Here is a 26,253-nt window from a genome sequence, read left to right on the forward strand (position 1 = left end):
AATTTACACATAATGTTTTAGTAGCTAATTTTTTCTCAGTCTGACAAAATAATACTTAAATAAGCTATGTATATACCGGCTGTCATTTATTTACACAGACTGATTACTGCTTGGAGAAATAAATTCAGGTGCTTTGTCTAATGATATACCAGTGGTTTTTTCTTGCTGTTTTTTTTGTTATGGATACACTGTTGTTTGAGTTCTTAGTTGTTTGAGACCAATATGTACCGACAGTTCTTCACTTATGATTGGTCACTTAGAAACCATTTGAAGTTATGACCTATCTGAAAAAGGGGACATGACCTGGATCTGAAATTTTGAGAGTTCCTTCCTGGTCATATGACTGCACTTTGGGTGCTTGGCAACACAGCCACATTTACTGCTGTTTGCAGCATCCCACGGTCATGCGACTGCATTTTACAACAATTTTCACTTCCATTTTCCAGCAAAACCATTCCTTAGTGAACAATGGATTCACTTAATACTTAACAACTGCGGCATTCATTTCACTACTGTGACGTTCACTCAATGACCACTGCAAAAATGTGTAAAATCGACTATTATGATTTATGACTGTAATGGACAGGCTCCGATTTAGGACCTTAATGGAAAGGCTTCATTACGGTTGTAACTTAAGGACTACCTGTATGTGTGTCACCCTAGCTGTTCCTGAGTGAGCAGTGTAAAGAGAGGCCGGATAGAGAGGGTGTAGGATCTGGTAATAATGCACATACTGGGAAATCTTTAATAAGAAAGACTGTGATATCTAAAAAGCATTGGGAAAGTTTTTCAGCAGTCTTCAATTTATTGTCCCAAAGGTGCTTTTTCAAAAGGCAATCAGAATTGAAGAAGCTTCTCATACGAGAAGCAAAATATCTTCAAGGTTGTTAAGTCCAGTTTCCTTTTGAAAAAAAGCACCCTTGGGACAAGCAGGACACGGATGGCTGAGAATTTCCATAGACATCTTCAATTTTTTGTTCTTGGGCAAGGTGCTTTAAAAGCATTTGTTGGTATCTTAGATTCTTGAGTGGGATTGTCTGGATCCATTTTACTTTAGCTTCAGATCTGGATTTGGATCTGAAAGAATTATTTTAGTGGTTGATTATTTATGCAGGAAATTGGAACGGTTCCGTGAAGATCAACAATGATGATAAACTCCATTTAGACTGGTGCTGTACAGAGCAGGGGTCTCCAACCTTGGCAGAGTCTGACTGGGGAATTCTGGGAGTTGAAGTCCACCAGACCTAAAGTTGCCAAGGTTGGAGACCCCGGTATAGAGCATTCAGCTTTCCCACATTATAGGTAGTCCTCCACTTACAACCATTTGTTTAGTGACCGTTCAAAATTACAACAGCAGTGAAAAAATCTTTGAAGATCTTTGTAAACTATGATTGTTCTCATACTGTGGCAGTGAGAATTTTAAAGGATTTTCAGCGGCCATATCACATTGCCCTGTGAGGTTTGTATTCATGACCAGTTTGTTTCCAGCATAGTTCAGAAGGTTCTTCATGACTAAGACATTGTAGAGTGTCAGTCTGATAAGATACTCCACATCAACAAACAGATGCCACCTGGTCCTAAAACTTATTTTATTAGAATGGCTATACAACAATAATAGCAGTTTCAATGGGCTTCTCCTTGTCCTTCTTTCGTCTTCATGTGGATTAGGGAGGTGCCTGTTTTAAACATTTTCTAAATATCTTTGTATTGGCGTAACTAAGTTTGTATGATCGTTGACTTGCCCTCTCTCCATCAAGAGCATCTTCTGCATTCTCTACACAGAGGCTCCTTTGTCCATGTCAGTGTTTCTGCAGCTTCAGATCTGATGGAGTCGGCCCTTCCCTGTGTCCCCAATTATTGTGGAGTTATAGTGGAGATAAAGGGAAAATAACTTACGAGTAGCTACTCCTAAATGATGGGACCCTCTTTCTTCAGAGACACAGTTGCATTTTTAGCCCATCTTTTGCTAGGGGGCAAGGACCTTCCTGTTTTTAGGAAACTTGCAGCCTACATTTTATTCTGTGATTTCTGTCAGCTTTACAGTAACACATTCAATCTGCAGCATAAACTGCCCCAATTCCAGTGTACTCTGTCAGTGAGTGCTAAAAAAATAACAAGACAACCAAACAATTAACATTCCTTTTAAAAACTAGAGTGATGCCCCTATTCAATTTGGGTCAAAGACACAGTATAGTAAGCCAATTTTGAATAGCTTATAAAAGCCCAAGAGAGTGGGTAAGGCATCTTCTCTCCGTGAAAAGAGAATTCCATACAAGTATTCTGAATTTTTAAAGGTCTTTTTGTACTTTAAAATGATTTTAATATTGTTCTGTTTTCAAGGGCTAGATCTTTTGAGAGATATGTATAGGCAGGCAACAGACGGGTATACTGTACATTTTTAAGATGAAAAGAAAAACATAGTGTAAGATTTTGAGAAATGCCTTTCTGCTACTATGACTTTTCCAGTTTTTTTAAAAAAAAATGTACTCCTGTGAATTAAGGCAGCAAAATTAAAAAAAAGAAACTGGGGAGTGACATGAAAAGAAGGAAGGCATAAGTTGAAAGTTTTAGAATTCATTCACTTATAGAAAACTACATGTTATAGTACATTTTAATGACTGTATTATGTGATAAGATTTTTATGACATGGAACCGGTGGTGGAATTCAGCCAGTTTGCACCACTTCGGGAAAAGCGGTTGTTAACTTTCTGAGCAGTTTGGTGAACTGGTTGTTGGAAGGAATCATTAGGGCAGAGAAACGGTTGTTAAATTATTTGAATCCTACCACTGCATTGAACCCACAGTACATAAAGTGAACCTCTGATTACAAAAGTTTGAATAAATATAAAACTTAGTCTATTAAAGAGCTGTAAGTCCTTTCTTTCTGTAAAAGATCTAAATAGTTATTTCTTTAGAAACTGTATTCATAGGAATCTATTTTGGAATTGCAGTATAGATGAGAGAACACTGGTGGGGTAGGTGTATAGGGATCAATAATTTTTGGGATGTGAAATATAATTCTTTATAAACAGGAAAAAGTGTTCATAAGGCTTGAATATACTAGCACTTATGAGCTCTTTCTGTGAGAGCCAGTTTGCAGTTGTAGTTGACGCATCTGGAAACTGGGAGACTGTGAGTTCTAATCCCACCTTGGGCATGAAGCCAGCTGAATGACCTTGGGCCAGTCACTTTCTTTCAGCCCCAGGAAGGAGGCAATGACAAACCACTTAGAGCAGGGGTGTCCAAACTTGGGAACTTTAAGACTTGTGGATTCAACTCCCAGAATTCCCCAGCCAGCCAGGCTGGCTGGGGAATTCTAGGAGTTGAAGTCCACAAGTCTTAAAGTTCCCAAGTTTGGACACCCCTGACTTAGAGACTTGCCCATAATCTTTGTATTGTACTCTAAATATGCTGTATTGTACGGTAGGATTTAGTTTTGATTCAAAATATGTTTTGAAATACGGGCGTATGCCTTCCGTCTTGCATTGTTTCTGGGATTGCGTGATAGTCAGGCCATTTCAGAAGGAGATGCATCTGCTTTAAAAGGTTGCAGACAGGTGCTTCATTCCCATTCCAGTCTGCTCCAAAGCAACCTTTTGGAATTTTATCGGGAAATATTTTATCATCTTAATGTGAAGAAAATGTGTTCAATTTTTTTTTAAGGCTGCAAAAAATGATTGTTAAGAATTTGTTTTTTCAGAACTCCAGGGTTTAAAAGAGTGAAGAGAAACTCTCTGAAGGAACCAAGAGAAAAAGGATATGAAACTCAATACACTCAGCCACTTTCAACTTATTCTTTAGGGGTACCCATAACAATTTTCTTATGTAGAGATTTTTTTCCCTTATTTTTTTAAAATTCTTGCTAAAATTGGGTGGAGGAATCTCTTCACAACAGACTATGGGGGTGGGTGGAGTCCTTTCTACATGAGACTACAATATGCCCCTTTTTTCCCCTTGGTTCCTCGCAGAGAGTCTCCCCCCCCCCTTTAATTCTATTGAACCCATTTACTGTAAGTCTTTGCAGAATCCTAGATTTCTGTGGAATACAGTTTCAAAATCTCACTGTTGAGGATGTGGTTTTTGAAACTTGTTTGCTAGGGTCACTCTCTAACCGGACCAGTTTTAGTTACTGAAGCTCGGTTCCTGTGGAATGGGAATAAAACATATTGGTGCATTGGTTGTTTCTAAGGCTGTGCAGGGCCAAATATTCTTTGGATTGACTGGAATGTAGCATCAGTCTGCAACTCAAATGCTTTCCCCCCCTCCGAATCACACTTCTATTTGTGCCTGATTATAGAAGATTATACATATTTGGTTTACAGAGAGGAGTTGCAGAGAGGTGCAATGTTTGAATCTCTACATACACTGGAACACTTTTTTTGCCTTTAAAGCTGAAGTTCTGCAAAGCACTATTTGTTGCTGTAAAGCAGGAGTGTCAAACTCAAGGCCCACAGGCTGCATCCGGGCCATAGGGTGCTTAAATCCGGCCCGCGGGGCTGGCCTGGAAATATAAAAGGTGTGTGGCCCCTGTGCCTTGTTTTCACCCTCTATGGCCTCCTGAAACATTCTGCTGGCGGAAAATGGGCCGCGTCCCACCCGTTTTCAGCTGGCAGAGAGTTGCAGGAGGCCGTGGAGGGCGAAAACGAGGCACGGGGGGGGGGCTGCATGTAGTTTGATACCCCTGCTGTAAATATATTTAATAAAAAGAATCTCTTAAAATGTAAGAGCTTTAAATAGCATAGTGCTAACATGACGTCTTGAGTCTCAGACTTTGTTGCGGAGAAAGCAGTAGCTATGGAGAGGGTTGCATACTTTGTGCGTACTTGAACCAATATTTTAAGTAGAGTAAGGATGGTTATGTGATTTCTACCTGCAGCATGGCATTTTTGCAAAGGTTTTATAATGGGAAGGATGTAAGGGTAGGAACATGCCCACATCTGCTTAATGAGGACTTTTGTGGAATAGATGACTTGCAAGCCTTATCACATTTTGCTTTAGCCAGTCGACAACTTCTTTTGTATAATTCTATAAATAGTTGGTCAGTTAATCATAAAAAATCTTCAATAAATATAATGTTGGAAATAATAATATCGGTACGTGACATTCTTCAGGACACTACAGTTTACTATCCAGAACAGTGATAGATTTAAAAGGTGCTAGGATACGTTGCCATCTAATGGCAAAGAATACTTGCTTGAATCTGTGCTTTGGTAGTTTCAGACTTCATTTAGTATAAACAATAATACAATACACAGTAATTGTATAAAAGCTATATTGTACAATGAAAATTTGAAACTTAAAGTTGTTGCGTATGCTATATCAGGATTTCATATGAAATTTGTTTTTCTGATGCTGCTGAAGTTGTATTAACTTCAGCAGCATCATAAAATAGTTCTAAAACTATTTGCCCCTGTGTAAACCATTCTGTGAAACAAACTTCTGATATTTCATAGGATGTTTGCAGAAGTTTCTATGAAGTTGCAGAGTTTACAGTAATAGTTACTTTTTGAATAAGATTTTCTTCATCTCTGATTATTTTGATATGTTGGATTTCCAAGTTTGGATTCAAACAGACTGCTTCAGCCTAATTCCTTCTTTCTAAATGAATGAATTTCTGAAATGTGAAAATAATAGGCATTTGTCTTTTACTGCATAATTCTTTTTGCAGACTTTCACGTAGTTTTATTAAATGAAAGCATTCAAGAATATTAGTAATCCCTTGAATTATTTTTTACGAAATAAACGTTTAACTTCTTAAGTTAAAAAGATGAACTTATTCATAGCACTGTTGTTCTTCTAGGTGGCTTTTCAACGGTACTCCTTGTGCGTACTCATGGTGGAATTCGATGTGCATTGAAAAGAATGTATGTAAATAATGTGCCTGACCTCAATATCTGCAAAAGGGAAATAACAATAATGGTAAGTTAATATAAGTTTTATGTTATAGTCAGTGGTGGGTTTCAAAATTTTTTAGAACCTCTTCTGTAGGTGTGGCCTGCTTTGTGGGAGTGGCTTGCCGGCCCTGTGACTAGGTGGGCGTGGCCAACTTGTAAAATGTAGTGAAACTCACTTAACAACGCTCTTGCTTAGCAACCAAAATGTTGCCTCAGAAACTCTGGCATTTGACGCACGCAAGTCTTAAAGCTGTCAAGTTACAAGACTCTTGCACCCCTAACCCTTTAGAAAAAAAAAACCCAGGGGTGTTCAAACTTGACAGCTTTAAGACTTGTGGACTTCAACTCCCAGAATTCCTCCTCTCGCTCTTCATCTTGATGATGTGCGGACGGGTGAGGGGAGGGAGGTGGAACCGGTTCTAAACGGCACGGTAGATTTGTGGAACCTCTTATATAGAAGAGGTTAGAACTGGCAGGAACCGACCCCTGGTTATAGTATATGTGAGGCTATGTATAATTTAGAAATGATGCATTAGTTTGGGATCTAATGTTTGAATTTGTTTTCATTGTGTTTAAATGTGATTCTTTGATATGAGGAAACCACTGTGGTTAAATTATGGAGTGTATTGCAAAAAATAGCTTATTTCTGGATTGTAGCATTCCACATTTTATTTCAACAGTTAGTTTTGTCTAAGAGGGTTGGACAATTTGCATTTGTAGAGTTGGAGATGGGTACTCTGTGCTTGAACGTACTTAAAAACAACTTTCTGGAGTCAATTTTGAAATGCTGCGCATTCCTAATGATTAGATCACTTTCAGAAACAATATAGGAACTGCAGTTTAATTTGTATAAGAGCTTCAATATTTATGTGGCTTATTTCCCCTTTAACCTGGCTTTCTATATAAAGCCTCAAATCCATGTTTTGTTTAATTGCTAGATCATGTTAAATAAGCTTTAAATCAGGGGTGCTTAAATCTGGCCCGCAGGGCCGGCCTGGAAATAGCAAAGGACTGGCCTGTGGTACCACTGGCAGCCAAAATGGAGCACAGGGGGGCATGAGGCCCCCACCATGCCCCGTTTTTGGCCTGGATGGCCTCTTGCAGCACATTGCTGGCCAAAATGGGGTGCAGGGGGGTGTCTCTGGTTTTGGCCAGCAGGGTGCTGCAGGAGGCGTCCGTCCCGTTCTGCCCCCCACTTTGGCTGGTCTGTGGAGAACAATGCTGATCTGGCCCTTGAAGAAATCCAGTTTGACACCCCTGCTTTCAATAATTTAATGATTCTAAGCCAGTAATAGATAACACAAAGAGAGTTTCATAAGTTTATTTAGAAGAGATGAAACTATTTCATACATCACATTGGTAAGATTCTGTATTCAAGATGATAACAGGAAACAAATACTTAATAAAATGTCTAATACATCATAAAATAATTAACTGATGATTAATAGTTTGCATTGAATGATAGTTTGTGATAGAATTACTTTTGTTTTTGGCCTTAAAAGTTAGCATATTCTTTTTTCCCCCTTTATACTTAAGAATGTTTCTCTTTTTACAGAAAGAATTGTCTGGGCACAAGAACATTGTAGGGTATTTGGATTGTGCTGTTAATTCTGTTAGTGATAATGTGTGGGAAGTGCTTATCTTAATGGAATATTGTCGCGGTAAGTACATTTTTTTGTCATCTTAATAACAAAAATAGTTGGCTAGCATGCAGTGTTTTGGAGAAAAATACAGCAGCTTTGGACATAGTTACTGCAAGGTGAAATAGATTATCCACAGCCAACCTGGTTTCCTAATGTTCCTCCATTTCGTTGCTTCTTGTTAGAAAGCAAACATGGTACAAAAATGACAGTGATCACTCGTATGTTAGTGCAATATGAAATATTTAGAGCACATTTCAGATAGAATCAGTGTTTTAGGTTTATCTGGAGAAGATCCTTTCTTCAATGTGGTGCAATTAATTTTGTTATTTGTGCTTGGACTGCAGTTTATGATCCATATATTGGGACATGTTTTTTATCAGGCTAATTTGACTGTAAATTGCCAGATTAAATAAAAAAAATGCTTTGATTCAATTTTGTTATTGTGAAATGCTTATGTTAACTGTATCCTTAGTATTTATCTCTAATAAATAATAGATGAAATCTAAACTCTTACTTTGAATAGCAACGTTGTGTTAAATGTTTCAGGGTTTTGAATATTTAATGTTTCCAATCTTACCGAATTGAATCCAATCTGCTCTATAACATTTTTTTTATTCCTTCTTTGTAGCGGGGCAAATAGTGAATCAGATGAACCAGAGATTACAAACGGGCTTTACTGAATCAGAAGTGCTAAGAATTTTTTGTGATGCCTGTGAAGCTGTTGCTAGGCTGCACCAATGCAAAACTCCCATTGTTCATAGAGATTTGAAGGTGAGAAAATTATGACCGAAATCCATGCTATTTCCTGTCTATGAATGAATAATTGTATGGCGTAGTTTTATTTATTCATTATCTTTGCCTTAAACTGTTCATGGCATTATTTAATGTGGTTTTTTTTTAGCTTTTACTATCAATATTTCAATTCTTGTATAAAATGGGTGTCTACATCAATGTTTCAAACAATCAAATAAAGTCTTTATATTTGCCTTTGTGCAATTTATCTATTAGGTTGCTTATGTCCATGTTTTCTTCCTAAGTACATAATCGAGTTTAGATAGACGGTGTCTTAAAAAACCTTGTTGTTATTATATCGATTTTGGTTTCTTTGATTTGAGAATATGCTCAACTTGCTGGATGAGATCTAAGAAATTATCTGAATAATTAATTCTTTTTCATCTTGCTCCTTAAGTGGAACCGGAAGTTCAGTTGAATGGAAGTGGAAAATGATGGCCAAATGATGGCCAAATATCATTACTACCAGTTTCGAAACAGCATTTCAAACTATACCAAATGTACTGAAAAAAATTGCTGTCTTGCCAAAAGAAAGAATGGTTTGAAATGCTGTTTTGAAACTGGTAGTAATGGTATTAATTAATTAGGAAAGGCTTGTGGAAATAATATAACTACTATTTATCATTTGTTTCAGGTGTGCCCTTTTTGTGTAAAATACTTGAAAATTTTGGGTTTACTGTAGCGGATTACTTATGGGATAAGACTTTACTGTTTTTTAGCTGACAGCAAACGTTAATCTCAACCCTGATTTCTTTCTTCAGTAGTTTAATAGATTGGAGGCCAAATCGATAATAAATTGAATATGATTGTATTTGCGGGGTTACTGTTAAACAATAGTTTTCAGAGAAATTACTGGCTTCTGAAATAGCTATAATATTTTAAGCAGGTTCTGGGAATTTGGAGTAATTTATCCTAGTATGCTGATGATAGTTTTGGCTTTCAGCTTGTATCAACTGAGTGAGGATAGATGGTATTGAAGGATTGTCTGATTAAGTAATGGAATAAACTAAAAGGCGGTAAGATAAAGCCATTTGTTGACAAGAAGCTGGATAATTTCTGATCTGGGAGATTGATCCTTATGTGTTCCAGTTCAGATAGTTTTCCCTTTGAAGAAAAAGGAATACTTTTTCCCCCTAGTTTGTGTCTCTAGAAAATGATCCAGTATTTTTTAGAGACATAAACGATTCTGACAAGCTATGACTTTTTAGCAGTCTTGATTTTTCCTGAACAGAATTTTCCTAATCATAGAGGAAGCTACTTTTTAATAATATCTATGCTACTTTACCATATCACAGGAATTGACAATAGACTAAAAATAATTTTACTGTCACTTCAAATGTATACTAATCGGCATACATTAAAAGGCATAATTCCTAATCAGATAACGTGGAGGTGGTGGTTGTACTCTAAAACATATACGTTGTCCTTTGAAATAGTTAGAAGAGCCTACTAGTTTAAAATTAGGGAGTCCTGGTGGAGCAGTGGTTAAAATGCAGTATTGCAGCTAACTCTGCCTATTTCCAGGAGATTGATCCTGACTGGCTCAAGGTTGACTCAGCCTTCCATCCTTCTGAGGTTGGTAAAATGAGGACCCAGATTGTTGGAGAAAATACGCAAATAATGCTTACATTGTAAACCTCCCAGAGAGTGCTGTAAATTGCTATAGGACCTTATATAAGAATAAATGCTATTGCTATTGCTAGAACTTGTCTGGTCGGATTTTTCCTAGGTTGCATCAAATTGCTTTTCTTCTTAAGTTATTTGATTAATTTTGTAAAGTAGGCATCTGTCTTACATTCAGGCAACATCAGAACTGATAACTGACTTGAACAGAATCTTTCTCCCATCACTTTTTATTGTATTATTTATTTGCCACTGAGATTCAAGTGCAATTTAGTCACATGACTCTATAAGCAGGATATACAATCCAATACAATGCAATCTAAATATCAAATATTAGACATGCAATCAACCAAATCAGTACATCAATAAATAGCTAAATAATCCAGTGCCTAATCCAGTGCCTTCCTTTCGTTCACCAAGACATTCTTCCTTCTCTTAGATCCAAAAACTCTGTGTAAAGCAGTTTTAGCCAGTTTTGCTTCCTTTGCTTGTCATACTTTATGCCCTTCCGTCTCACTTATTAGGCTTCTATAGAAAAGATGAACAGTTCTTGCCAGAGATCTCCAGAAAGCTTTTCTTCATGCTTAAAATGTTCATAGAATTATAAATTAGGTTGGAAGGGACTGTAGGGGTCATCTAATCCAGGAAGAATATATTATGAAACCTATGGCATCCTACCCTTTTTTCCACTGAAATTTACCACTTTCTGGGGCAAGCTATTTCAAGGCCTCTTATTGTTAGTAAATTCTTCTTTATGTACTGAGGTAGTATCAAGTATCCTCTCCACACACATACGTATGAGTTGCATTCAGCACCAACCCTATCAGATGCTGAGCTTATAGATGTGAAAATGCTTCCTTGTAATTTAAACTCACAATTTAGTCTTCTGTAAGCTGGAACAACACTGTGAAATCTACTCAAATTCTATATAACAATCTTGTAAACAGTTTCAGTGTTACTTGGAAAGTCCCACAATCAAAAGGATTAAAGAATACACCAAGATGTACACATTTATTTCTAATCTTTGCAAATAATCAATAACATAACCTTTAATCTCAAAATCTCTATTGGTTTGGTTTGGCTGGCTCTTCTACAGTTTTTCAGTTTGAGATCATTTGAAAACAAAAGACTTAAGTTATTTTGACTTGTTATAATTATTCTTTTTGTGCGTGTTACACTCCACACTTCATTCTCTTTTATGTTCTTGAGGAGATCTCAGTGCCTTTAAAATGTGCAAATGTAGGATGTACTATTTGGGCAGCTAAACCTAGATAATAGACTATCTTGAGAAAGTACAGCGTTGTAAGTGAGTGTAGGGTAGAGGGGAATCATGCTTCCAGGAAGAGCGTATCCAGTAGGGCAGGGGTGTCCAAACTTGGCAACTTTAAGACTTGTGGACTTCAACTCCCAGAATTCCCCAGCCAGCAGAGCTGGCTGGGGAATTCTGGGAGTTGAAGTCCACAAGTCTTAAAGTTGCCAAGTTTGGACACCCCTGCAGTAGGGGCTTCTACTGAAAAGTTCTGCCTCCTGATATAGCCAACCCTCTTCATTTCTTTTGGGGGCAGAATATTTGGCAGACTAATTGCAAGCAGCTTGTTAACTCTATTATATTTACTCTTGAGGTGTGAATGCAGTGCATGTCATAATACGGTGTATATATTTTTTACTTGGGGGAATTAAAGTAATAATAACATTTAGTTCTTCAATCTTAACTCAAACAGCTAAGTGAAAGTGCTTGAAAATTATTAGAACCGTATTCGGTGTTTGTGTGCATTTGTCGTAAATTGATTTTCGTTTCCTTTTAGGTTGAAAACCTTTTATTGAATGACGGTGGAAACTATGTGCTTTGTGACTTCGGCAGTGCCACTAATAAATTCCTTAACCCTCAGAAGGATGGAGTCAGTGGAGTTGAAGAAGAAATTAAAAAGTAAGTTACACATCTTAAGGCAGTCGTTTTCTCCATCCCAACAACAGCAAAATACATCTTTAAAGTGTTTGCAAATCTCAAGTGCCTGCTTTAATAGCAGAACGTTTTAAAAAGAAATAATGTATCCAAAGGCTCGGTTCTTTAATTGAATGAATTTGTACATTTAGAAATCGGTTATATATAGTCCTCATTTAATGACCATTCCATCAATGGCCTTTTGAAGTTACAGTGGTGCTAAACAAATAGTTATGCTTTTCAGAGGTAAAGTCACTGAAGCACTTCTCTCCCTGTAGTCACATGATCAAAATCCAGAGCTTTTCTGCCTGTCTGCATTTACAATTCTAGCATGTACTTCAACCCTCCCCACTCTGCCATCTCTGCCCCTTTGGCCACTCTGCATTCTGTGACATCCCCCTCCTTCCTGCCACTCCTGCTGCCCCCAGCTGACCTTTAGTATCTTTTTCCTTCTGCCATTGATGTGGAATGCTTTTGCTCTTTGCTATTGTGTGCATCCCTAAATTCCAAAAAACTAAGCCAAACCATCAGTAATCAAAACATTTTATGCGCATATCCAGGTCTGATTTCTTTATCAACCACCTTGAGAAAAATGTATCAAAGAGTGTCAAATTTTTTAAAAAATAAAATAAATAATACCCCATGTTCAAGTACACTAGTACAATAGTTGTGTAGTTTGGGCTTGTAAAACAGGTTACAGTAGTCATATTTGTGTTTGATTAACTTTTACACTTAATTTTTATTATTTTGCCTTAAGGTATACCACATTGTCATATAGAGCTCCTGAAATGATCAATCTTTATGGAGGGAAAACGATTACAACCAAGGCAGATATCTGGGTAAGACAAACTGTTTTGTAAGAATTAATAAGAAAGGAGCTGACCAAATCACTATATTAGAAGAATCTATAAGTAGCCAGGTTTATTTTAATCTTTCTTAATTTCAGTGAGTCTGCTGTTTATAAGTGTCTGAATCCAACTCATATCTTGTATACAATTTATAAAAATGAAATGGGTGACATTTTTAATCTGCCAAATTCAATGTAGAACATAATTTTAAACGAATCATATTTATTTTGGTTTTTTTTTGTTCTCTTGACTAAATTTATAGAAACAATTCAATCCATTACATTTGGAAAGTACCGTATTTTTCAGAGTATAAGATGCACCAAGGTTTTGAAGAGGCAAATTAAAAAAAAAGTTTTTGCACTCTGCAGATCTTCCCAAAATGGCCCGTTTTCGCGGGGAAAAAAGGGCGTGAATAGCCTTTAGGAGGCTTGTAGAGTGCTCCTGGGGGGGGGGTGCCCCCCCAAAATGAGCAAAAAACAGCCTGTTTTTCATGAAAACAGGGCCATTTTTTTGTCAAAATTTTTTGCAGGCATAGCCTTTAGGAGGCTTATAGAGTGCTTCTGGGGGCTGGCGGGGGGGGGGAGCAAAACTGAGCAAAAAACAGCCTGTTTTTTGCTTATTTCTGCCATCCCCAGTTCCCAGGAGCACTCTGGAAGCCTACTACAGGCTCTGCATGGCCATTTTGGTGAAGCGGGTGGGGTTTCGGGAGGCAAAAAATCCTGCATTCTGTATATAAGACGCATCCAGATTTTCAGCCTTTTCTTTGAGGGAAAAAGGCGCGTCTTATACTCTGAAAAATACGGTATTTACCACAATAGCACTTTTACTAGGACAAGTGTACTTTGCGTATGTAGAAGTGAAATAAATAACCATCAGAATAAATTGTCATAATGCCACAAGCAGCAAAAAAAAATCAAGAAAATTATTGTTAAAATGAGCAAACGTGACCGAATTATAGTTTAGGAAAAGTTGCTGCTAAATAGTACTAAATGATCTAAGTGACACAACATGTTTCAATGGTTTTATTATTATATCTAGCAATTGTTCAAATAATATGAAATTGTGATAACAAAACTGATTGCAACTTTTGAAATAGTCTGCTGTTTTTATAGTTCAGTTACTACTATAATGATGTGCTTTTTTAAACAGGCCCTTGGCTGCTTGCTGTATAAACTTTGTTTTTTCACACTTCCCTTTGGTGAGAGTCAGGTTGCTATTTGTGATGGAAGCTTTACCATCCCAGACAATTCACGCTATTCACACAGTATGCATTGTTTGATAAGTAAGTAACTGGTACACTTTACCAACCGAACTTTCTATGTGAAATTAAATTGCTACGTGTAGGCATAACATGTTAATATCATGAGGTTTTAAAAATAAATAATGTGTTCAAAGGGACGTGGTGGCTCAGTGGCTAAGATGCTGAGCTTCTCAATCAGAAAGGTCGGCAGTTCAGCGGTTTGAATCCCTAGTGCTGCATAACGGAGTGAGCTCCCGTTACTTGTCCCAGCTTCTCCCAACCTAGCAGTTCGAAAGTATGTAAAAATGCAAGTAGAAAAATAGGGGCCACCTTTGGTGGGAAGGTAGCAGCGTTCTGTGCGCCTTCGGTGTTTAATCATGCCAGCCACATGATCATGGAGACGTCTTCGGACAGCGCTGGCTCTTCGGCTTTGAAACAGAGATGAGCACCACCCCCTAGAGTCAGAAACGACTAGCACATATGTTCTAGGGGAACTTTTACCTTTACCTAATGTGTTCAAAAAAGTCTGTTATAGGTAGTCCTAAATTATTATACTTAGATTTCAATGGCTCTTTGTGTATAGTCAGACTTCGAATTCCTGTTAATACCTTCTTTTCTCTTCCCCTCCCTTTCTAGAGAAAGTTATTGTTGCAAATATAAATAGAATTTTTTGTTTACAGATTTATAATTTTAGCTATGTTGGAATAGCAGTGCTCTTTTGGTCCTCTAAATTTATTTTGATATTTTATGACAGCATTGCTAATTCTGAACAACGGCTTAGTTAATGTAATCTTTTATGTGTGATGAATCACCACCCATAAAATAAGTTTAGAAAGTTCTCGGGTCCCTATCAAGCCACTTTTCTTCTTTAAAAATGCCATTAATTTATAAACTAAAAAAAATTACAGATGTATGAAAAGTGATACTTCCATTTTTGTGTAGGCTCACTTTGCTTTCAAACTAAAAAAAAACCATTCACCTACTAGAGTGCTTATGCAGGGAATGGTACTAAAAAATTTTATTGTCTGTAGCTTAATCCTGGCCAGTACAGATGAGACTCTTTTTGGAATCTAAAAAATAATAGTGTTTAAGAAGTAAAGAATCTCAGGGAAAATTGCTTCATTATCACACAGTCATCAAATATACATTGTGATGATTTTCTAGGTAGAATTGATGTGGTATTTTATTTGCCTGCGAATGATACAATAGGAGATACAGCATTCAAGAATATCTAGCCTTGGCAGTTTAAGGGTGTGGAAAGTTAAAATTGGTACTGAAATTAGGCCTGAAAGATAATTTACAATGGTGCCAAATGGTGATTAAGATAATTTTTTGAAACAGTTTAGAATAATTTAGCTGTTGTGAAGGCATGAAATTAGCCAGATCTAATTTAAAAAGAAAAAAACCCTGTAGCTTTGTTGCTAGATTGAACTGGTACAAATCTCACAGTGTGACTTATGGATAGATGTAAAACTATTATGTAAAATGATGTAATGACAATTAAGAGGAATCAATCCAATCACTCTATCCTCTTAACACCCATACCTGGCTATGGTACTTCCTTAACCTACAATCCAGTGGTGGGTTCCTCCCGGATCGCACCGGATCGCGCGCGCTCCCTTTCAGCGCTCCACCTGGCTTGCGCGCTCCCTTTCAGCGCTCCACCTGGCTTGCGCGCTCCCTTTCAGCGCTCCACCTGGCTTGCGCGCTCCCTTTCAGCGCTCCACCTGGCTCTCGCGCTCCCTTCCGGCGCTGAAACCGGAAGTACAGTTTTGCCCGGCCCTGGCGAAGCAACGACGCCTGTCTGCGCTCCACCAGCTCGGAGCTGGTGGAGCGCAGACAGGCGTCGTTGCTTTGCCAGGGCCGGGCAAAACTGTACTTCCGGTTTCAGCGCCGGAAGGGAGCGCGAGAGCCAGGTGGAGCGCTGAAAGGGAGCGCGCAAGCCAGGTGGAGCGCTGAAAGGGAGCGCGCAAGCCAGGTGGAGCGCTGAAAGGGAGCGCGCAAGCCAGGTGGAGCGCTGAAAGGGAGCGCGCGCGATCCGGTGCGATCCAGCAGGAACCCACCACTGCTACAATCTTAAATAATGTAATTAGAACTCAGAGGTAAACTATAAAATCAATTTATTCACTCTTAATAAACTTGGTTGCCTTAGTGACTTTTTACTTTTATGTTAATAATTTAATTTGCTGTACTCAACAGGATACATGCTTGAACCAGATCAAGAGCGAAGACCTGATATCTTTCAAGTATCTTATTTTGCCTTTAAACTTGCCAAAAAGGACTGTCCAATTTTAAACATGAATGTACGTAGATCTGTATTTCTGCCTGTTTTGACACAATACATCTTGTTCAGAATAATAAGTAGGAGTGGTAATCAGGTTTACTTAAAAAAAAAAAAAAAATTCATCTTCCTCTGTTGAAAAAGACCATATCTTTAACCAAATGTAGTATCGACAAGGGAAGAGTTTATTTTTAAAAGTTACTGAATAAGATAATGTATGCTTGTATTGATCATAACAAACGCAATATGCATTTTTAATGCACTTGACATATTACTTCCTGGCCTCATTTCCAAGATATGCTTGTGTCATTAAATAATTGACAAAGTTAAGAGCTATTCACCTCACCTTGTTTTTTTGCAAACAAAAAACAAAGTTAAAAATGCAGAATAGTACTGTACAGGTGGTCTTTGAATCACAACAGTAATTGGGACTGGAATTTCTGTCACTAAGCAATGTGATCATAAAGCCACCATCATAAAGCCGCCTCCATTTCCCTGCACTCTGCAAGCCTTGCTGCGCTCAGGTGACTTTCACCATATTCTTTCCATTGTTGACGTAGGGTACCTGGCCCCTCCTTATGTGAGGCAGCTGTTAGCCACATCAAGACTTCTTCCCAAATGTCATTCTTCAAATAGCGCATACTGTTCCTGTGATACTTTAGAACAGGGATGTCAAACTCGGGGCCCACGGGGTGCTTAGATCTGGCCTGCGAGGCTGCCCTGGAAACAGCGAAGGATCGGTTCATGGTGTCTCTGCCATCGAAAATGGATCTCGCAAGGCCTCCCAAGCTCTGTTTTTGCTGGCAGAGGGTTGCAGGAGACCGTTGCAGCCGAAAACAGTCAACTCGTAAAGCATTCCTGGCCTGTTCTCGAGTTGCCATAGGCAGGACGGCGGAGAACTGATGGAGCAGCTCAGCAGCCATGACCAGAAACACATTCCACGCATACCTTTCTCAAGGCTGTATCCCAGGTTACCAGAACCAGCCAGAGAGTCATGTTTTCTACAGCCCAAGAAAGTGCTCCATTGGAGAATGTGATTTATGACACACCCTGGGAGGAGTGGGGGGAAACACGGTCATAGTTGGGCCTTAAATTACATGGGGCAGAGCTGACTCCACTCCGGTATGTGCTGAGATGTTGCTCTTAATAAATAACTGGATTTCTTTTGAAACTTGGCTCGAGCTTCAAGAGTTAATTAGGGCATCCTGACAGTGCCCCCAACACGAGTGATATTGAGCTTGCCATGCCCACCCCGTCCCCTCGAGGCCAAACACAACCTTGATGCGGCCCTCAATGAAATTGTGCTTTAGAAGTTTATGGAGACCACCTGAAACCTCACAAGGAGGCTGCACCCCCAGTTCTCCAAATAGAATAATACCGTATATGGGTTTCTTTGTTTATCGTTGGTATGCAATGTGATTATGTTCAACTTAGTATGATATAAAACTTTTCTGTTACTATATTTTTTTTAAAAAAAAAAACTATTCCTAACATATACTCGCTTATTTCCCCAAGAATTCTCCTCTCCCTTCAACTCTTCCTGAGCCCTTGACAGCTAGTGAGGCTGCTGCTAAGAAAAGCCAAATAAAAGCTAGGTGAGTGCAATAATTTTATTAATAATTCTTTTGGCATACTATTAAACTTCATTATGCAGAGCTTTGTCCTGTGGCCACAAGATGCTCCCCTCCTGAAACCTCTTTTTTTTTCCCTAATCATCAAAACCACAAATCATTTGCATTTTCCCCCTGTGCCATACAAGGGGATTTTCAGACATAAATGTAGATACTGGTGTCTCCCCCCACTCCTTCCCATGTAAGTCAAAGAAGTTAACTTAGCCTTTTGTACAAGTTCCATCCTCTTCACAATCATTCCTCCATGATGGGTGGTGTTGAATCTTTCCACCTTAAGAGCATCTAGTAATCTCACTGCAGTGGTCAAGCAGGTTGCTGCAGTGCTTTCTCTTCAACGTGGGAGTTGGAAATAGGATGAAATATTTATATCCATCAGCATGTCCAACATTAATGGGTTAGAGCAGATCTCTTAAGAGGGGGCTGGAGCAACCTCTTTTAAGACTGCTGGAATCCACTCCTCTCACAGAGTGACATTGACAGTTCCAATCCCCCCCCTCCTTTTTTTTTGGCTGTTTAACCTGGCAGGAGAGGGAAGGTATCAAATCTCCAAATGGGAGAGCTAAAACCACAAGGAACCCTATCCCCCTTTTTTTTAATGAGCTCCACTGGTTTTATAACTTTCCAGATAACATTACCAAATTTGATGAACTTTTGGCTGCCAGGCTTCCATCCAACTCAGAGTGAATGTGAGTGATTTTCTTTCTAAAACTGCTTACTGACTAAAGGAGGAAGATTTATTTAGTTATTTATTTCAGCCAGCAAACATTCTGCAGATGCAATAGGGCCGTGATGGTGAACCTATGGCACAGACCTCTCTGTGAGCACGCGTGCCATCGCCAGCTGCTCTTCATGGAGTGGCGGGGGGAGCACAAAAAGAAGGCCGTTTTCCGGGCTGTTTTCCCGGCTGTTTTTTGGGCTGTTTTCAGGTTTTTCGGCCATTTTTAGTCTGTGGTTTGGGCCATTTTCAGGCCTTTTGTGGGCCAAAAACTGTCCAAAAACAGCCTGAAAAACAACATGAAAACAGCCCCCCAAATGGCCCAAAACAGCCAAAAAACTGGCATGCGCACACTGCTGTGGTGGGTTACAAACGGGTTACAAACGGTACACCCCAGTACGGGCATATCGGTGCCTGCCGGGAGTACCGAGTACCGTTCTGGTGCTGTGCTCCGGAGGGCCCTCCCACGCTCCTTACTGGTATTTGAGCTCTTTGGTGCTTCCGCGCAAGCACACGGAGCCTAGGACGCCTGTGCAATGCTCCGCCGAGCAGCTGGAGCATCACGGAGGCGTCGCGGAACGTCGCAGGAGGTAAGGACGCATGTTGCAGGCAGGTGCACACATGCTGTGCGCATTCATGTGGTGGACGCCAGGCCCCATTGCACCGTACCGGTTGCACCGGGATCCGGAACCCACCACTGGCACACTGGCACACATGCGTGCATGTTCTGGTTTGGACACTCGGTGCTGAAAAGTTTTGCTGTCACTGCAATAGGGGAAGAAAATGAATTCTACTTCACTGCCCTTAACGTCTCTGAGTAGTAGGCTTGTATTTCAGTGCATCCCTGTGTCCAGACATGTTCTCTCCTCATCTACCAGCACAGTATTGCTCCAGGCATCTTGGAGCTCCCATATTTTCCTCTGCCTTCCACTCTTGTTCTCTTGCATATATGTTAAGAGAAAGGGTACTTGAGACAAGGGTTGCCCATTTAAAGAGAATAATCCGGTTTATTTGTAAGATCTTAATATTCGCTCTTGAATGGTTTCCATTGTTAATCGTCTGATTTTGCTTTTTTTAAAAAAAACTGCAGTGGTTTATTATTATTTTTTGTTTGTAAACATTCAATTTTTGTACAAATGTACTAGGGTACATTTGAAGGTAAACTGAGTGGCACAATCAGGATTTAATAAGTCATTAATGTATGTTTTTTTCAGAGAAAATGTTACACAAGCTCCCTCTTGTGATAATTTTGAAGAATAAACACATATGATGTATGTCTACACACATACCAGAGCTGGGGTTCACTTAATGTCCCTACCGGTTCTCAAATGTGAGGGCATGTGCCTCATCTGGGCATGTGCAGTGCTCGCGCGTTACATCAGGACGGGTGGGTGGAGCCTCCCGCAGCCTCCGCTACTGATTCGCTCGAACCGGAGAGAACCAGCTAAATACCACCTCTGACACATACCCTAAGATATACACATGTGTACATGCACACAGACACACTGCTTCCCAATGCACAATTTTGAATGCATAGAAAAAAACTTAAATATGTTTATGCATCACATAATTTAACTAAATTGAGCCGAGATGTTTCTAACCTGTGCTTTTTATGTTTTTTTTTTTTTTTTGCATAATAAGGATTAGGGGTAGAAGCCAGAACACACTTTTCTGTTTTAAAACTCACTTTCAAACTGTTCAGAGTAAAAAAACGCCTTTTTTTAAAAAAAAATCAAGCTGTAGTAAAGAGTTCACTTCGTTTCTTGCTATGCTTCTTAACCAGACATGGTACATATTAATATAACAGGATGCTGAAAAGGGATACAAAGATGAAATGATCTATACTTCCACTGCCAACTAGTAGACTCTTATTGTGAAACAAGGGCTGGTGATAAGGATTTTTCTATCCCTTCAACTGTAACGTTGTTGTTGTTGTCATGGCTCAGCATTGAGAAACAATAGGCTGGTTATGGGGTGAAGAAACACTATTCCCATTCACGCTCCCTTGGTCTCATAGCTGGTAAAGGAGAAAGATGGTTTTATTTTTATTGTTTGAAATGTATAAGGCAGCACAGAAATTTGGCACATATATTTCTCTTGGCTTCTAGGTGCTCACTAAGAAAGGATTTTTCAAAATGATCATCAGATCATTAGTATTTCTTATACAGTAATTAACACGCTCTGATGCTAAGGAGTTCTACTCCCCCTCCCCACCTGAAAAGAACTCTGTTCCAACTGCCAGTTGCCTCACATTTCGTTACCTAAGTTCAAACTGGCAGACATTCCACTCCTTCACTCAGGAGCAGTCTGGGGCTCCTTACAGTACTAAAAACCGGTACCTCACCAAAACGTCTACGCCTTCCACCTGTGGAACTGCTTCCTGACTCAAGGCAGTGGGACTGATATTCCCTTATATGTTTCAATCTTGACCACCACTGAGCCAACGGATTATGAACTGAATTTCTTCTGCATAGCCCGATCACATAGTTTCGTTATGAAGCAGGGGTATTCAGCCAGCAATTAGATAATTACAATGCATCTGTTAGTCAATTAGTAAAAGTGGGGTCACAAAATCACCTTGCCCGCAACCTGTTGAAAACAATCAGGTCTTTACAGCTTCCTCAAAGGACAGGAAGATTGTAGCTTGTGAACTTTGGGAAATGTATTTTCAGCAAGTAGAGTGACCACAGAGAAGACCATTGTTGAAGTACTGTTGCTTTTGGTGCCTGTGATCCTGCTGGGTCTTATCAGAGGGATAGAAAGAGATAGAACAAGGCGATCCCATAGATATCCAGGCCCTCAGCCAAGCAGATGTAATAGGTCCTTGAACTGTAGCCAGTAGCAAACTAGCAATCAATGCAGTTTGTGTAGTAGAGGTATCACATAGATGGAATTAAATCACCCCTATAGTTTTTGGATGGTCTTTAAGGGAAGCCCTGCAGTAGTTCAAATAAGATGAAACTGCCTATTTCAGTCCCCCCCCCCCCCACTCCTGGCCTTCTGGAATAGCCTTAAAACCTGGCTTTGTTTGGAGGTCTGTGGCCCCAATATGCTAGGGGTGGCAGATGAGTAGTTAGAGAATAAATCCCCACCCCTATATTGTCCGTCGTCTTGGCTTTTCAGTTTTCATTTAATCTTTCTTAATTTGTAGTTGTTTTGTATTATCTTTGTATTATGCTGTAAGACTCCCAGAATTTTTATAACTGTGAGATGTGTGGTATAGTTAGTTAGTTCAGTAGGTAGATAGGTATTTTCATTCCTACCTACATACCTACCTACTGAACTAAGTAAGTAAGTAAGTAAGTAAGTAAGTAAGTAAGTAAGTAAGTAAGTAACTAACAAATTAGAAACATTCTGAGTTGGGGAGCTGTATTTGTCACCCCAGTAATCTTTGTGAAATTCCTACACACCTTTGCCACCCATAATATTCTGTACATTGGTTATAAAAAGATTATAACAAAGTTCCTTCTTAATTTCTTTTGTTAGAATAACAGATGCCATTGGACCAACAGAAACCTCAATAGCACCACGTCAGAGACCAAAGGCCAATACAAGCACTGCCACTTCTAGTGTTCTTACAATTCAGAGCTCAGTCACACCAGTAAAAGTGCCAGTTCCCGGTGATTTTAACAATGAACACAAAGGTAATTTCTCAAATGAATGCAGTGAGCTATAAGGAGCTCCTTTTGGTAACGAGTAGAAATCATGGTTCCTTCATTCCAGAATTAGAAGGCACCAGCAGTTGCCTTCTAAATGTGTAAGAATCAAGCAATTGTGGGTTTTCCCTAGGCTCAAATGGATTTTAGCACAGTATGAGAATTGCTACCGCAGAGTTGTGAAAACATGTTATTGTTTTAAAAAGCAATGCATCTAGTTAAAAATTTCTCTGTAGCAAACAGTTCACTCATCCCAAAATAAACGAAGTCTTGTTAATATTTCAGGCGATAATGTTACATTGCGGAGTTCTTAGTGAGCAACAACAGGATTACGTTTACAGGAAATGTTCAATATTCTGTATTAAGATGTAAAATTTACTGGGCAAGCTGAAGGGGAAATAAAGCAGAGCGTGCAAAATATTCTGTAGAAAAGTGCAGCATGAAAGATTTGCTATTCCTAGGCTAAGAGTTTTATGGAGCTTGGGGATGGGCCATTGGAGTCATCAGGAAAATACATGTTAAATAAATTCATTAATGTGCATTTTAAAATGTTCCAGGAGCCTCAAAGATTGGAAATGGTCACGAGAGCGTATTGTCGCCGGGAACCCCACAGCAAAACAGAGTATTGCAACAACTACAGCAAGGAGACTGGAGGCTACAGCAGTTGCATCATTTGCATCAGCAACAGCAGCAGCAACAACAACAATTGCTCCATGATTCATACGTGCAGCAGGTAACGTTGTGGCTTAGCTGTGATGTGTAATCCCACTTTCATGTTGCCTCTTCTACTTTCTTTAAAACTTAAATCTTGCAACCTATCTATCTTCCTCAACATTTTGCAGAATGCCTTTTGATTTGCTCTGCATTTGGGATGTGTCTATTTGCTATTTCTAACATTTTTATGTGGGGTACAGAGCGTAGAGAATGTGAAACACAGAGTAGGAACAGCCCTCAACCGCCTCACCCCCAAACTACCGTGTTTCCCCAAAAATACGCCTTACCCTGAAAGTAAGTCCTAGCTTGATTTTTACACATCTGCCCACATCTGCCTTACCTCCCAAAATAAGCCCTAATTAAGATACCTCCCACTCTAGGATGCACGGATGAAAAATAAGCTAGGGTGGGATGGAGGGGTGGAGCTGCCCTATTACTTATCTTTGGATCGTTGCAGCCACGTCTTGCACATCCCGACACCTGCCTTGCCGGCCCATTTCTTCTACCTGCAAGGCTTTCCTGACAGCCTCTTCAGTCAATAACAGAGCTCCAGATTGATCCGGAACTCTGTTATCGTCTACAAAGGCCTTCAGGAAAGCCTTGTTGGCTGCAGAAGAAGTTCCTGAAGGCGAAAAGGAGGCCAGGGGCGACGTGCGCAAGTGAGGTGAGTCAGTGGACGACATCCCACCCCCTCCCGAAAATAAGACTTGGTGCCTTTTTTGGTGGCAAAAAAACCCATAAGACATGTTAAGTAAGTAAGCTCCCCGTTAGGAGAGCGAATGTGCAGAGAAGCGTAATGAGAGAGGTATGCAAGAACACGCACAAACCAGCATACAGGGACACCAAATAGTATAAAATATAGTAGTTTACTATGTGGAAATATAGAGGTATTCAGAGTTCAATTTACAGTCCAAGTCATACACGGTTCAGTCACTCAGTTATCAATGTTCTCAGTTAAGGAATGAGCCTTCGAACACAGTCCAGTATCTAATAATCAGTTTAGCACACACAGCAGCTAACAGTAGCAAAAACACAGTACCTCACAATACATCCATCGATCAGCGTCTAACAAACAGAGAGCTAACAGACATTCTGGCTCCCTCTTATGGCTGCTTGAGGTAACAGCAACCAATCACATTACAGCAGTACTTAAAGCTACAGTACTACCATCCTGGTTTATATATTGCTAACCCAACTGTTAGCTTACATTCCTAACATTCTCCCCCTTGGGTAAGCAATATATATAACCTTACATTCCTAGTCCATATGCTTCACAACAATGTTTATGTTTGACCGTACCTTGAGCTTTGGTAAAATGATCAGCAATGTTTTCTTCAGACATACAATACTCTAGTGTAATCAGTTTACTACTAACACTTTGCCGTACATTTATATATCTTAAGTCAGTATGCTTTGTCCTTGCCTTTACAGCAAGATTCTTACATTCTTATTTTCAGGGAAACACGGTAGCTTACCTTGGGACTGTTTTGTTCACAATAAAGATTAAGCAATTACTAGAGAATTCCTGTGTGGCTTTCCCTGGTTTTTTCCCCCCAAGTTGCCAAAAGCAGTTTTGTTTGTGGGTAATTTCACTTGATTGAGCAGCATTTGTGATTTATGCAAATATTTTCTTTTTTCAATTACAGTATCAGCAAGCAATGCAGCAGCATGTCGTTCAACAGCAGCTTTTGATACGCACTGTGTATCAGCAGCAGCAGCAGCAGCCCCCTCCTTCTCCATATCCTGCTATGGTAAATCACTTTGGGAAACCAAATGAAACCCTTCTAGCTAAGAAAGGGAAGCTTGGACTGTAATAATAGTTTGATTGCACTGGTTAGCTCCCTCTTAATTTATTAGGCTTTACTTAGCAAACATTTTGCGAAACCATTTATTGTTCACTAAAGCAAACCAACGAGTTGAGAGCGAATTTAACAGTATTATGTAAATAAATGAAACTCATGAATATATAAATCTGGTGGCTTTTAGCGGAGCCTCATCTTAAATATATTCTCTTCAAGGTACCTTATTTTTCTGAGCTGCCACTTTTTTTTTAATCTTGGCTTATGAAACAATGAATGTGCATGAAGAAAATGATACATCTTCAGTTTTCAATCCCTTCCATATTATTTAATTCCCATAATATTTAATTATAGGAGAAAGATGTTCTTTCTTGAAAAACAAATTGTCTGTAAGGGTTTTTTTGGTCAAAATAAATGGACATAATCCTCGACTCAAAACCGGAGTTGAACCCGGAAGTATGGTTGTAAGTTGTTGCAGTTGTAAATCATGTGACTGGACCTGTCTTTTCGGCAATTTTTTTCCGGTAGTCATTGAGTGAACGCAGTCGGTATTTTTTGCTGGAAACCAGAAGTAAATATTGGAAACAGGGAAAAATACCCATCAAAAACAGCAATATTTGTTCAATATTGTAAGTTTTTGGTGAAGACCCCCCCACCCACCCAAGAATATCTTGCTACATCATTTTATGTTCATAATGTGGAGCTAGAGGAATGGATGGCATAATTTAATTGTGCTAATTATGTAACTATCTGAGACTTCTCAGGAAACAACAACTGAATGAAAAACTGCTAGAGACCTTCTACCGCTGCACCAGAGAGATATTTTAACTTACTGCACCTGTGTATGGTTTGCCAATTGCACAGTGGCAGATAGGACAGCACTCCAGAGGGTCAAGGTCATTGCCCAGAGGATCATTGGTTGACCTCTGCCCTCTTTGGAAGAGCTTTATAGCTCCCGCTGCCTTAAGAAAGTTTAAAACATTTTTAAAGATCCATCTCATCCTGGGCACCCTTTTTTTTGAACTATTACCATTTGGCAGACGGTACAGGACAATAAAAACAAAGACAAACAGGCTGAAAAACAGCTTCTATCCCAGGGCAGTAACTGTATTGAATTTTACGGTGTAGTGCAATATTAATGCAAAATCGGGGGTTTTCAGTTTCAATTAAATAGCATGTGAAGGATGTGTATTTGTGTTTTTATTTTTATAGTTCTAATGTACATTGACGATGGCGTTTGATTTCGTTGTTGTGGGGCAGTGACAATAAATGAAACGAAGCGAAACTAATTAATTAACCAATTTAACTTATTTTAACAGCTTGTTTGTTTCTTGATGCCAGTTTAAATTCCAGATGTTTGTGTTTTTCTGTTAATTCAGTTAAGATGTTCATTTTCTGTACAAGGTGTGATTGGGATTATTTGTTTTAAGGCTTACCTGAGGTAGAGTTTTGCAGTGCTGACATTCTTCTCCTTC

The 26,253-nt window shown here is 39.2% G+C and overlaps 1 protein-coding gene across 2 annotated transcripts in view; it reads left to right on the forward strand.

Annotated features, from left to right (window-relative positions):
* Positions 1 to 26,253, forward strand: part of BMP2K (BMP2 inducible kinase) — a 60,844-nt gene that overhangs the window by 14,468 nt on the left and 20,123 nt on the right. For both annotated transcript variants that reach the window (XM_081960355.1, XM_081960356.1), the window contains exons 2-12: positions 5,801 to 5,919; positions 7,450 to 7,555; positions 8,166 to 8,308; positions 11,758 to 11,879; positions 12,652 to 12,733; positions 13,892 to 14,024; positions 16,182 to 16,285; positions 17,779 to 17,858; positions 22,096 to 22,253; positions 22,823 to 22,998; positions 24,626 to 24,730. In XM_081960355.1, coding sequence (XP_081816481.1) covers positions 5,801 to 5,919; positions 7,450 to 7,555; positions 8,166 to 8,308; positions 11,758 to 11,879; positions 12,652 to 12,733; positions 13,892 to 14,024; positions 16,182 to 16,285; positions 17,779 to 17,858; positions 22,096 to 22,253; positions 22,823 to 22,998; positions 24,626 to 24,730 — 1,328 coding nt within the window. The remainder of the gene's footprint in view (positions 1 to 5,800; positions 5,920 to 7,449; positions 7,556 to 8,165; positions 8,309 to 11,757; positions 11,880 to 12,651; positions 12,734 to 13,891; positions 14,025 to 16,181; positions 16,286 to 17,778; positions 17,859 to 22,095; positions 22,254 to 22,822; positions 22,999 to 24,625; positions 24,731 to 26,253) is intronic.

The sequence above is a fragment of the Natrix helvetica genome (assembly GCF_964273705.1).
Source record: "Natrix helvetica genome assembly, chromosome: 7".
NCBI lineage: Eukaryota > Metazoa > Chordata > Lepidosauria > Squamata > Natricidae > Natrix > Natrix helvetica.